Raw genomic sequence first — 13,619 nt, forward strand, 5'->3', positions numbered from 1 at the left:
TAACACCATACACATGCCAAGACAATGCACTATGATTAATTGGAAAAAAAAAAAAAAAAAAGCAAAAAAAGCTACTTCATTTGCCAGGCAGCAAACTATCAAACCTTTGGTTACTGTGAAAATAAGTAACAGAACCAGGTCATATCATGAGGCCCCAAGAAACCTAAACCTAGCAGCCCCTTTGCCTCCTATGACATGGCAGAAAAGAAGGATCCTTCTGAAACAGACTAATTTTTTTAAAATATAGACAAATATTTTTAAAAGAGATATAGAAGTTAGCTTACATCAAAATTGACTTAATTACTTAATGTCTATCTTGAGCAATACAAAACAAATTTGTCAAGATCCCTTTGCACAGTGAGAAAATAAGACAACTATTATAAGGTAATATTCTCCCAGATAAACCAAAATAAGAACACTGGATTAAAAGAAAGGTTGCAATTCCATTAACACAGACCTTCATAAACATCTTGGATCAAAACTACTTGTTAATTATTTAAATATTTATCCAAAATCTATCTGAGAGCTTAAGAGGCTACTTACTTCTACATGTAATAGTAAAGTTCAAATCAGATCACTAATTTGAATCAATATTCTAATCAAAGCCATTAAATTCCAAGCGATTGTACATACCTGTCTAACACCTGTTTACCTATGAAAGATACCACAGTTACTTTTAATGTTTACTTACTTGGAGTTTCCCCCCAAATGACTACACATAAATAAGCAATGATTAGGAAAACTCAACTTGCTGACTACATCTGATTCTAGAACTCACTTGTGGAAGCCACAGGAATGCTGGGAAAGTTGGCAGTGCTGGTAGCATTAGACTCAGATGGGGCTAACAGAGCTGGGGTGCTGTATGTCTCTGTCGACGCACGATTACTTGGTGGATGCTGGATGGTTTGAATCGAATGTCCTTCAGTGGACAACGATGGCTGTCCCTCAAAGTCATGAACATATTCATCCTTCACCATCATACTTGATGGAGCTATGTAGAAAATTAAACATATTTTAAATTTTTATAAGCTTCTATCCCCAGAAAAAAAAAAAATCTTATTAGTAAGTAATATAACATCTAAAATCAATTACAGTGTAAATAACTTTAAATCTGAATTTTTTCATATTATTTTAAAAGCATACTACTTTACCAGCATAAGTCATTTATTTAATGGTAACAGCGTCAGATATACTTTATCCATCAATCTGACTCTCAAATTCGAAGCTAGTCTATGTTTCAACAGCCTCCAGCAACAATCCTAAAAAGGTACTCGTCAGTTTCTTGATAAACGTAGAATAATAATCACCTAAATACATAAGGCAGGCAAAAACCAAATGGCTGGAAAGTGCATATCCAGCTGAGAAAAACAATTATTCGGTCTAAATCGAGATTGAGTATTTCACTACATCCTTTTGCTAATTTCACACTGTGGAGATATGAGTGGGATCTGACAGATATCCAATTCCAGGATCTAGAATTATTGTTAAGCAACATATTCTTTAAAAATGAAGTGTACTGAATGTCCCCTATAGATTTAGAACCAAACAGAAAAATTCTAAATGAAAAGTCAAGCTGAAATTTCCCTCTAGAAACCCAACCCAAATAAGAATATTTGATAAACATATGGTGTGAGAAAACTCAGTAATCAATCTTTCACCTATGTGGTTACACCTTCGTAAGTAAAGCTAGATTCCAGCTGATATAGCATAACACCTTTCCATTAACAAACCAGGAAATAGTTTTGCTCTATTGTATGAGAAAAAGAAAACTGAAACTGAACTGCATAAATGTTAATTCTCTGCCCGGAACCTTCCTTTTGGTTTTAGGTTATTGTTTTAAGGTTTGCTTTTTATCTTTAACAACCAATCCTTTATTGCTTCTGAACTAACACTACTCCGGAACTTAACAATCCACTGAACTAACAGTAGGTTCTCTTCTTAAAGCAGTAAATTAGTAGACCACAAAAAGACATTCCCTTTTTCATTAAGAACCAGCACATCATTTCCCTTATCTTTCCCTATGTCAACCTTTGAAAAAAATCTACATGTAAATATCAGTTAAGTTACATGGGTATTTTTTATTAAATTGAGACTATTTCAAGGCAGTAATAATCATCCATTGTGCAAGTTTCTATGTGCAACCTCTTAAAAACCTCTTTTTTTTTTTTTTTTTTTGAGACGGAGTCTCGCTCTGTCGCCCGGGCTGGAGTGCAGTGGCCGGATCTCAGCTCACTGCAAGCTCCGCCTCCCGGGTTTACGCCATTCTCCTGCCTCAGCCTCCCGAGTAGCTGGGACTACAGGCGCCTGCCACCTCGCCCGGCTAGTTTTTTGTATTTTTTTTGGTAGAGACGGGGTTTCACCATGTTAGCCAGGATGGTCTCGATCTCCTGACCTCGTGATCCGCCCGTCTCGGCCTCCCAAAGTGCTGGGATTACAGGCTTGAGCCACCGTGCCCGGCCAAAAACCTCTTAAGAAGTACGTTCATGCATCAAAATTCATGAAGATGATATTCTGAAGACCCATAAATCCCATTCCAAAGTTCCTCTTTAGAAATTTTATGGGAACAAAAAGATAATCAAAAGGATGTTTAACAAATTATGTATCGATAAAAAAACTGAACACAACCACTCATCACTAACACTGGCCAAATTATAAAAATAATACAAAGAAAAAACTTGTTTGGGGCATAAAATTGGTATGTCTACACTTATTCAGCCTTGTATTATACCCTTCAACAAAGTTCAATGATTTTCTTCATATAAATCCTGACATTTCTAATTAATTCCTGGACATTTTAGGTTTTCTGTTGTTATAATGACCAGGATCTTTTTACCGACTTACTGGTTTTGCTAGCTGATTTGAGGACACAACTGGTCAACTTGGTACTCACTGCTTTTGCTTTTCAGGTGACTCTTCAGTGTAATCAGCAATCATAACATCTTTAAGTACCTACTGCATTCTGCTTTTAAACAGTTATGACTCATAAATCTTTCTTGCCTTAAATATGCTGGCTAAACTTCCCAAATGTAAGTTTGAAACTTCTACTGGTCTACAGATTTCTTTAACCCCAGATAATCCATAATGTTTCTCAGGTAAAACTGAAGGTATCAACAAGGATAGAAGTCTGCAATGTATTTTTGCCAAGAGAAAAAAAGTAAGTTACAAAACACTATTGTACACTATGATCATATGCATGTTTAAAAAATCATATACTCTAAGTAAAAAAGCAAGGTCCAGAACAGTATGCACAGTATACATTTCGTGTAAGAAAGGAGGTATGTATTTTTTGCATATAGAAACCCTGGAAGGAAACACCAGAAACTAAAAAAAGTGATTACCTGAATTAGGGGGGAATGGGGGCAGGGGTGGGAGCACTTCTTTTCACTGTATACCTTTTTATAGTATTTTGATTTATGGACCATGTATTGCCTATTCAAAAAAATAAAATTAAAAAAACATATAGTATATATTTTTTAAAGTCCAGAAAAACAGACACCAAACTGTTAAATATTTCTCTTTATGGGCTAGCATTCAACAAATTCATTCACTGAAAAAATATTTCTTGAGCACCTATGTTCCAGGTACTGTTCTAGTACTTGGGATATAGTCATAAACAAAACGGTCATGGAGTTTGCCGTCTTTTGTAATATTTTCCCATTGTTCAAATATCTAACAGAAAGCACACATTACTCCAGCTTCTCCTAGCTGTCTATTCTTGGGCAAGTTCCTTCACCTCTCCAGGTAGCAGTCCCTTCATCTCTTAAAGTACAAATAATCCCACCTCCCATGTAGAAGTATCATGAGAATGATGACACAATACTCAGAAATCATTTAGCTCAGTCTGACCTGACACACAATGAGTACCCAGTAAGTGTTAGCTATTATTATTTAACCATATTTTTAAAGTAGTTTTACATATATATAGTGATTATAAAATGTTCTAAGAGGGCTGGGTGCAGTGGCTCATGCCTGTAATCCCAGCACTTTGGGAGGCTGAGACAGTGGATCGCCTGAGGTCAGGAGTTCGAGACCAGCTGGCCAACCTGGTGAAACCCCATCTCCACTAAAAATACAAAAAATAAATAAATAAATAAATGCTGGGCATGGTGGCTGGCGCCTGTAATCCCAGCTGCTCAGAAGGCTGAGGCAGGAGAATCACTTGCACTCAGGAGGCGGAGGTTGCAGTGAGCCGCGATCCCACCATTGTACTCCAGCCTGGGCAATAAGAGCAAAACTCTGTCTCAAAAAAGAAAAAGAAAATGTTCTAAGAGGGTCAAAGAATATATTCTCTATAGGTGACAAAAAAGCTGAAACCACTGGGCCCACCCTAGGTCTGTATTCTTTATCATCACCAGCAGCCAGGACATAGCACCTATCTGATGGTATTATCACTCTCTTATTTACTTTTTCTCTCCTCCACTAGACTATAAGCTCACTTGAGCAGACAAAACATACCTTATTATCTTAGCATCCCTGAAACTAACACAGTACCAGGCAATACATGCTCATTAAATATTTGTTAAAATGAATACACAGGTCGACGTGGTCATAGAAAGTTTCATGAAAGATAAAAGGCTGGAAATGACTACCATAAGACATTAACTCAAAAATGAAGGAACTGTCCCATTTTCTTAACTTTTAGTTACCTGGTCTTATATTATTCCTTTGTCCAAATCTAGAAGGAGCTGTGAGAAATACCAGTAGTTTTCTGAGGAAATAAGGCACTGAAGACAGCCTTTACAAAACCACCACTAGGGGGACCTACAAGGCTGAATACAGTCCTACAGAAACTAAAGAAAGGCTAAAAAACCCATACAATCCCATCAGTAACAGTGCATCAATAATTTTAGAATGGGGAGGTGTGTAATGTGCATTCAGAATTTGAACCCCCTCACAAACAGCCCCATAGAGAGATTCAGATACACTTATCATTGCAGTCTCCCAACCTTTAACACCCACTGAGCCAAATGTTTTCTCCAAAAACATGGATGGAAAACGATGAAGATATGAAGCGTGTTTACTTTCAAAAAAAAGTGATATAATATCAATGTCTGCAGAGCAAAGAGGCAGAGTTTTAACCAATCTTAAAGCAACCCTTCCCAGACCACCACAACAGCTCCTAACAATAAACCCACCTTGTCAGAAACCTACTAGTAACTAACAAGCACAACAAGGCACTGAGTCTTCCTCCATTACTAGTGATATGGGAGAAAGGTGGAAAATAAAATCAAGTAGAACTGCATACTCTTCCTAAATTTTGGTTAAGGTCACCTAGTATTTCTGACCCACCTATAAAATTCTGCAAACAAAAATGTGCTAAACTACTATTAATTTCCCTCCAGAACAACAGCACACCTTTCTAAAACGACAACGGTTCCTTTTTGTTTTTTTTTTTGAGACAGAGTTTCACTCTTGTTGCCCAGGCTGGAGTGCAACAGCGTGATCTCAACTCACTGCAACCTCCACCTCCAGGGTTCAAGCGATTCTCCTGCCTCAGCCTCCTGGATAGCTGGAATTACAGGCGCCCGCCACCACACCTGGCTAACTTTTTATATTTTTAGTAGAGACAGGGTTTCACCATGTTGGCCCGGCTGGTCTCAAACTCCTGACCTCAGGTGATCCACCCGCCTCAGCTTCCCAAAGTACTGAGATTGCAGGCGTGAACCACCGTGCCTAGCTGACAGTGGTTCTTTATAAGAGTTTCTCCACAAATAATTAGTTCTTACAGAAATTTGAGTTTATTAAGTTCTAAGTAACAGAGCTAAAGATTTAATAAAACTCCATTCTCAAATATTACAATAAAAAACAAAAACACACACCCCCATTAGCATTTCATTTTCTCAATCACCTTAAAACACTTTTTCTTTTTAAGAATACAATTAGGTAAGCTGTGATGGGCATATGCTTTTAAGTAGCCTTGATTTATTTACTCAAAATGTAACAAGACTGAAAAAATACAAATGAGCGCAATTTTAAACCATTCTCAACATTATCATTCACAAAAATGTGAGGCTGAAATGAAGGAAAATTAGAATACTGGCATTTTTAAAGGGTATATTACACATGATTCCAAATTACCAAACGTTCTGGGTACTTAACATTCATTAAAACTGGTTCTGTGAGATTTTCTTCAAAAATGGGTCTTAACTCAAAAGACATTCTTTGTATTTGTTTTTGGTACATTCCTCTATCATGTTTTTTACAGTACTTTAGTTCATAAATTGCAGTTCATATACAAAGAGCAAATAGCCAATTTAAATCCAGTTTTAAATGCTGACGTGCCCCCCAACCCCAAAATCTAAATTTCCAAATCAGTAAGTTATTTTCTTGTTAATGTTACTGCCGCCCACACAAACTAATTCTAGGTCAACAAAAAAACAGAGAGGATAGGACAAAAGAAAGAGAAAGTAATAAGAAACAGATTACCTACCATTACTCTGCAGTGTTAATCCTGAGAGATCTTAATTGTTTAAAAGGGAAAACAAATGAAACATTAATCATTACAATGAAAATATTTTCCATTTAACAGAGAATGTCAAGTTAAACCAGAGATTACAAAAGTTCATGAACCATTTCAATTCAGAAGTAGCATAAACACTAACAATACATACACTAAGTATTCAAATTTATAATGCTTTCCATCTTATTTCTCAAAAACAATGTTCTAAATGGGCAAAATATCAACTATAATACTTGGTTTTAGCAGTCAAAATATAAGTTTGTTCCTAAGTTCAAATTTAAACACGTATATTAAAAATGTCTGATTCTTTAACCTTATTTAAAGTCGTGGGCTATCTTCCAAATTTATAATTTAACTTACAAAAAATAAAACACTATTGAGATCCTTTTCCCTTTATGTTTCTTAGGATAAAAGCAAAGTCTACTTACCAATTCCAGGTGATACAACTCGTTCATAGTGATATGGATTCACACAGACACTATCACATTTTAAGTCAAACGCATACTGACAATATTTAACATGTTTTAGTTCATTTTTGTGAAGATCAGGCCACCTCCAGAGACGGGCATAGATCACATGAGGAAATCCTTTCCGGCCAGCCACCTAGAAAAATAAACGACCATTTATTCATCTGTCACATTATGCAAGACACTGTTATATATATTCTGATTTAATCATCATAATCCTACCAAGTCAGTATTACAATCCCCATTTCATAAATGAGAAAACTAAAATTCAAAATAACTAACTTGGCCATGTCATGCAACAGACCTAGAATTTAAACCTTGGTGTAATTTCAAGGCCTGTGCTCAGGTTTTAAAAATGCAAACAGTGGCTGGGCATGGTGGCTCACACCTGTAATCATATCACTTTGGGAGGCCAAGGCAGGAGGATCGCTTGAGTCCAGGAGTTCATGACTGGCCTGGACAACACGGCAAGGCCCTTGTCTCCACAAATAATAAAAAATTACCCAGGTATGGTGGTATGTGCCTGTAGTCCTAGCTACTCAGGAGGCTAAGGCAGAAGGATTGCATAAGCCCAGTAGGTCAAGGCTGCAGTGAGCCATGTTCGCACCACTGCACTCCAGCCTGGGCAAGAGTGAGACCATGTCTCAAAGAAAAAAAATGAAATAAATAAATATTTAAAAAGACTGTGTTGTAGAAACCATGTATAAAGTCTTGAAATAAAACTTTAAAATCTAAGACATAAAATTTCTGTAAGATTTATTTCAGCAAGGGAGATTATGAAGTTCTACCTGAAAAATGTGATCAATGAAACATTTGGTAACAGTGAAACATATCAGATTTCTAAATTATAAAAAGACTAAGTGTAATCCAATTGTTTAAATGTACATACGATATCAAAAAAGAAAGCAACATGGCTGGGCACAGTGGCTCACGCCTGTAATCCCAGAATTTTGGGGGGCCAAGGCGGGTGGATCACCTGAGGTCAGCGGTTTGAGACCAGCCTGACCACCATTGTGAAACCCCATCTCTACTAAAAATACAAAAATTAGCCAGGTGTGGTTGCACTCGCCTGTAGTCCCAGCTACTTAGGAGGCTGAGGCAGGAGGATTGCTTGAACCTGGGAGGTGGAGGTTGCAGTGGGCCAAGATCGCACCACTGTACTCCAGCCTGGGTGACAGAGCAAGACTCCATCTAGGGGAAAAAAAAAGAAAACAACAGGCTACAAAAATGAAAACCAAAGTGCTAAAGGTAGTTCTTGCAAAGTGTGGGTTTTCTTCTGCTTTTTATTTTTATTTTCCAAATGAACATTTTTCTGATAGAACATTAAAAAACTTTAAAATTTTATCTTTTGCATATTCTTCCACAAATTCCCATAATGCATATTTGTATAGGATGCACAGTATCTGAGAGATGGAGCATGCATTAAATTACCCTGTAGTAGCTTGAAAGGAAACTTAGTAAGTTTTTAAATCTGCCAACAGAGGGTATAGAAAAACTCTTGTAAGACTAACCTGAAGTCTCCCATCCAATGTTCTCTGTATGGTAACACATTTACTAGGATGAGCTCCATTTGTAGTTATAGCTGTTATTAAAGAATCCAATTCATCTTTTTTCTCCTTCAGCTTCTTTACCAAACTTTCAATTGCTCTTTTTGCAAATGTTTCACTCTCTCCACCTTGTCTATGGCACATCAAACTATGCACAATGCTCAGACAGGCATCATTACTTGTTGGTGTATTCGTAATAGACATATTGTCCATTTGTTCAAGTTTTTCCTTTTAAATCAAATATGTCTCCAATTTCTGGAGCAATTTTGATCTTTTGGAAACAGTGAAAAACAACAGCTAAGGTTGCAAGGAAAATTGTTAGTCATGTATTCAGGATAACCTAAAAAAGAAAAAAAAAAAGACACACATGAGAACACATTTCACGAAGTAGATTCAACTACTTGGGAAAAAATGAAATTGCTCTGGTTAAGTCAGAGATTCAATGCACATAATTAAAATTTGATGCTCAGAGTTGAAAATTACTTAAAATTCTTATAAAATATTAACTATTAAAAATAATTTTAAAAAACACAATTACTTAATTAAAATGTCACTGTTTTTGACATTCCAAAAATATTAAAGTTAGGTCTTCTCATTATGACAGTGGCATACTCAATCAAGTCTTACTGACTTTACTAGTCACCCTAAAGGAAATCTTACCAGCACTTTTTTAAAGGATTACTTTATGAGGATCAGCACTAGCTACACCTAAAAGTCTATTACTAATATTTATGAAAAATGTACCATCCCCTGATATTAAATGCTACCTAGCAGTTAACACTCACCTTTGTTAAAAGAGACTGATTAAAAAAAAAAAAAAAATTAGAAATGAACAAAAGGATTCTAAAAGATACTTCTCCAAAGATTATGGCCGGTAAGAACACGAAAGATGCTCAACATCAGACATCATGGAAATGAAAATCAAAACCACAATGAGCTACCACTTCATACCAGATGGATAAATCAGAAAGACAATAAGTACTGAGAACCAGAGAAACTGGACCCTCATTCATTGCTGCTGGGATTACAAAATGGCACAGGTACTTTGGAAAACAGTCTGGTATTAATACAAAATGCTAAACAGAGTAAATATGACCCAGCAATTCCACTCTTCATACTTCTACTTGAGGGAAATAAAAACCTATGTCCACACAAACCCGTACATGAATGTTCACAGCAGCGTTATTCATAATGGATACAACTCAAATGTCCATCAACTGATGAATGCATAAATAAAATTCCATACAACGAAATATTATTCAACCATAAAAAAGAATAAAGTACTAACACATTATAACATGGATAAGTCTTGAAAACACATGTTAAGTGAAAGAAGTCCCTGACAAAAGGTCACACGTTATATAATCCCATTTATACGAAATATACAGAATAGGTAAATCCACAGAGACAGAAAGTAAATCTGTGGTTGCCAGGGCCTGGGAGAAGGGGAATGAGGAACGACTGCTAATGGGTACAGTGTTTCTTTGTTGTAATGAAAAACTCCTAAAAATTGATAATGATGATGGTTGCACAATTCTGACTATAGTAAAAACCACTGACTCGTACACTTTCTAATAGTGAATTTTATGGTACGGAAATTATATCTCAATACAGCTATTCTTTAAAGAGATCACTAAATTCCTCAAAAGATTTTACCTGTAAAAGCATCAGGGTAAATTATTTTCAAAAAACTTAACAAAAAGCGAAGATTAATAAAGAATCCATTCAACAGGTAGAAAACAAAAGTAACTTATCTGACCCCAAGACCCCACAGAGAACAGGAAAAGGCCATTAGCCTAAGAAGAAGACGAAGCAGGACTGGAGCCTGTACTGTGTATGCTTGGTTGTATTTTATGTGTTCACTGAAGTTGCATTCCAGACTCACTTTGCTTTCATTTTCTTTTGCTGTATAAAAGCATCCTCCCACAAGATTAATAAAACTCATCATACTACCAAAATCTCTTCCTCTTCTGAAGACCTTCGTTAAAGTATCGATTCCACTCAATTACCCAGCCTTGGAAAGCTTTGCAAAAGATCTTTGACCTGCCTCTTTCTTTCACTATCCCTACATTCCCTCACAGTTACAAGATTCTTTACCTCAGTCATTTCTATCTCTCCTTCCATTCTCCCTGCTGCTGTTGTAGTTTGGAGCCTCTTCAGAATGTACATCACTTGATATTTAAGACTGGCTTCTCCCTCTGTTGTTATCCCTTTTACATAAATGTCTGTCTCAACTCATAAACCCCATGCAGAGAAGCAGTTTTTCACATGTCTTATAGCACTTGCCCACATTCAATATAGACGCTGAAGGTACACTTTCCAGATAACCAAAGATAAACTGCATGGGAGATTTTGGAGTCAGAGATCTGGATTAGAATTCGTTTTCACAGTAGTCAGAAAATAAAGTTACTCTGAATCTGGGTTAAAAGGAGGGTATACAGAAGCTCAAAGGAAAAATTCTACATAACGTGTCTGATACATAGTGTTCAGTGAAAAAGCTACTGTTGAAATATTAAAATGCTTAATTGTGGCCAGACATGATGGCTCACACCTGTAATCCCAGCACTTTGGGAGGCCAAGGCAGGTGGACTGCTTGAGCCCAGGAGTTTGAGACCAGCCTTGGGCAACATGGCGAAACCCGATCTTTACTCAAAATAAAAAAATTAACTGGGTGTGGTGGCACATGCCTGTTGTCCTAGCTACGCGGGGCAGCTGAGGCTCGAAGATCACCGGAGCCTTGGGAGGTCAAGGCCGTGGTGAGCCGTGATTGTGGCACTGCACTACAGCCTGGGCGACAGAGTGAGACTCTATCTCAAAAAAACAGTAGTAGTTTTACAAGGATATTTTTTCCTAAAATGCATTACGCATTTTTCTGCATTTTCTATTAAAATCTGTCTCAAAAATGTAGGAGGTTTGCCAGGCATGGTAGAGTGGGCTTGTAGTCCCAGCTCCTCAGGAGGCTGAGGCAGGACTGCTTGAGCTCAGGCGTTGAAGGCTGCTGTGAGTTATGACTGTGCCACTTCACCCCAGCCTGGGCAACAGAATGAGACTCAGTAGAAAGGAAAGGAATTGGGGAATAGGGAAAAGGAAAGATGTGTTAAATTACAATTTAACACATTAGTTATTTGATTACATACCTATCTCACATTTTTGCCACTAATTAGAAATCTAAGGAAACAGCAACAACACTCTCATTTTAGAAATTCCCAGCACCATGCATAGTTCCTGACGTATACCAGGCAAGTATTTCTGGACTGACCATAGCTTTTTATCTGTGGAATTGTCTTACAACAAATAAGAAGACTGAATATACTTTCGAAGTCATTTTCTGATATTATATTCCAAAAGATGTGCATGAATCTACAATGTAATTAAAACGTTTAAGTAATTATTTCACTACAATCTCACCATCACATGTCATCATTTCTAAAATTTATGCTATTCTGGGCCTTAATGGTATCTCAAAGTTGTTTTAATATCAAGTTGCTTTAAATACAAATGATAATGACCTTGCTTTCTTAAACACAGCTTTCTCATCTTTCTCTTTATTGTATTCCTATGACCACAAGTGCCTGAAATATAATTAAAAGTTATGCATACAAAAAATAATACTAGCGGGAATATAGAGATGTATTCCTACGTTAAATGGTTCTAGATTATGGAAGTATGGTAGGCAAGGGCAAAATATTGATATAAATAAAATTATATATTCTAAGTAAAGGTCTAGCAGCATGACTGAATGTTAACATCTCTTTCAATTCTCTCATCTATAAAATGAAAACACCTGCCCTGCCAACTTTACAAATTTACTGTGGTAATTAGATGCAACAATGTACATAAAAGAAATCTGGGAAACATAAATTGACCAATTCAACAAACACTGTATATACAAAGCACTACAGATACAAAAACAGGTAGCCCACAGTAAGAAAGTGGGTCTGGACTCTCTCAGAGTAACATCCCATTTTTTTCTAACAAATAATTTATATTACCACCTTAGCTTTACTGAAACAAAATTCTAAACTATTTACACATATTTTGAAAATTTAACAATGCCCTAACTATAACAAAAAGGAGGAAAAGCTTAATATGTAATGTGTACTTTCACCTATACTCAGGCATGCCAACTAAGTTAGAATGTGTAACGAAGAAGTTAGATGCCAGCATTTATATACAGAATCATCACAAATATGACAGCTACAAATTCAGGCCTTCCAAGACAAATGTGTTATACTGGCAACTCAAATAGCACAATGGCACTGCAGTCAGTAACATGGATTTGTCCAAATGGTGAACTCTTAAACAACCTGAACTAAGAAAATGAATTAACAAGAGGCTGAGGCAAGAGGACTACTTGAGCCCAGGAGACCAAGGCTGCAGTGAGCTATGGCTGAGTCACTGCACTCCAGCCCAAGTGACAGAGTAAGACTTGGTCTCAAAAACAAAAAACAAAAAACCAAAGGCAGGGTGGCTCATGCCTGTAATCCCAGCACTTTTAGAGGCCGACATGGTTGGATCACTTATGCTCAGGACCAGCCTGGCAACAAAGTGAGACCTCCTCTCTACAAAAAATACAAAGAACTAGTGGGGCATGGTGGCACATGCCTGTACTCCCAGCTACTCAGGAGGCTGAGGTGGGAGGATGGCTTGAGTCTGGGAGGCAGAGGTTGCAGTGAGCCAAGATCACACCACTGCACGGTCCCAGCCATTCAGGAGGCTGAGATGGGAGGATGGCTAGAGCCTGGGAGGCAGAAGTTGCAGTGAGCCAAGATCATGCCACTGCACTCCAGCCTGGGTGACAGAACCTGAAGGAAGGGAGGGAGGGAGAAAGGAAAAAGAAAGAAAACAGAGAAAGAGGAGGGTGAGAGGGAGGGAGGCAGGCAAGAAAAAAAATGAATTAAAAGAAATTTAACTCCTAGCAAAGTGAATATATATTATAGAGTTAGGTTTTCAGCTAATTATGTTTTCCTCCTACATGAATTTCTGGGGCATCTGAAAGTCTTGTGGGATGCAAGATAACTACTCACTCTCACATTGCAGGATGGCATCCCTGGCCCCCAACCCACCAAACCCATCCACAAATTTCCACAACATCCCTTAAAGAGCAGTACTTACTCCACTGAGAACTACTAATCTGGAAGACCC

General features: G+C 37.2%; 1 protein-coding gene across 2 annotated transcripts in view; it reads right to left on the reverse strand.

The window, feature by feature from the left end:
* The window catches only part of SMAD4 (SMAD family member 4), a 58,872-nt gene that overhangs the window by 33,750 nt on the left and 11,503 nt on the right, over positions 1-13,619 (reverse strand). For both annotated transcript variants that reach the window (XR_004055645.1, XM_010376786.2), the window contains exons 2-5: positions 8,439-8,814; positions 6,889-7,063; positions 6,431-6,460; positions 779-991 (exon numbers count right to left, since the gene is read on the reverse strand). Coding sequence is in view for 1 of the 2 variants with exons in the window: in XM_010376786.2 (XP_010375088.1) it covers positions 779-991; positions 6,431-6,460; positions 6,889-7,063; positions 8,439-8,687 (667 nt within the window). In the remaining variant the exon portion in view is untranslated. The remainder of the gene's footprint in view (positions 1-778; positions 992-6,430; positions 6,461-6,888; positions 7,064-8,438; positions 8,815-13,619) is intronic.

This window comes from Rhinopithecus roxellana, chromosome 21, assembly GCF_007565055.1.
Source record: "Rhinopithecus roxellana isolate Shanxi Qingling chromosome 21, ASM756505v1, whole genome shotgun sequence".
Taxonomy (NCBI): Eukaryota; Metazoa; Chordata; class Mammalia; order Primates; family Cercopithecidae; genus Rhinopithecus; species Rhinopithecus roxellana.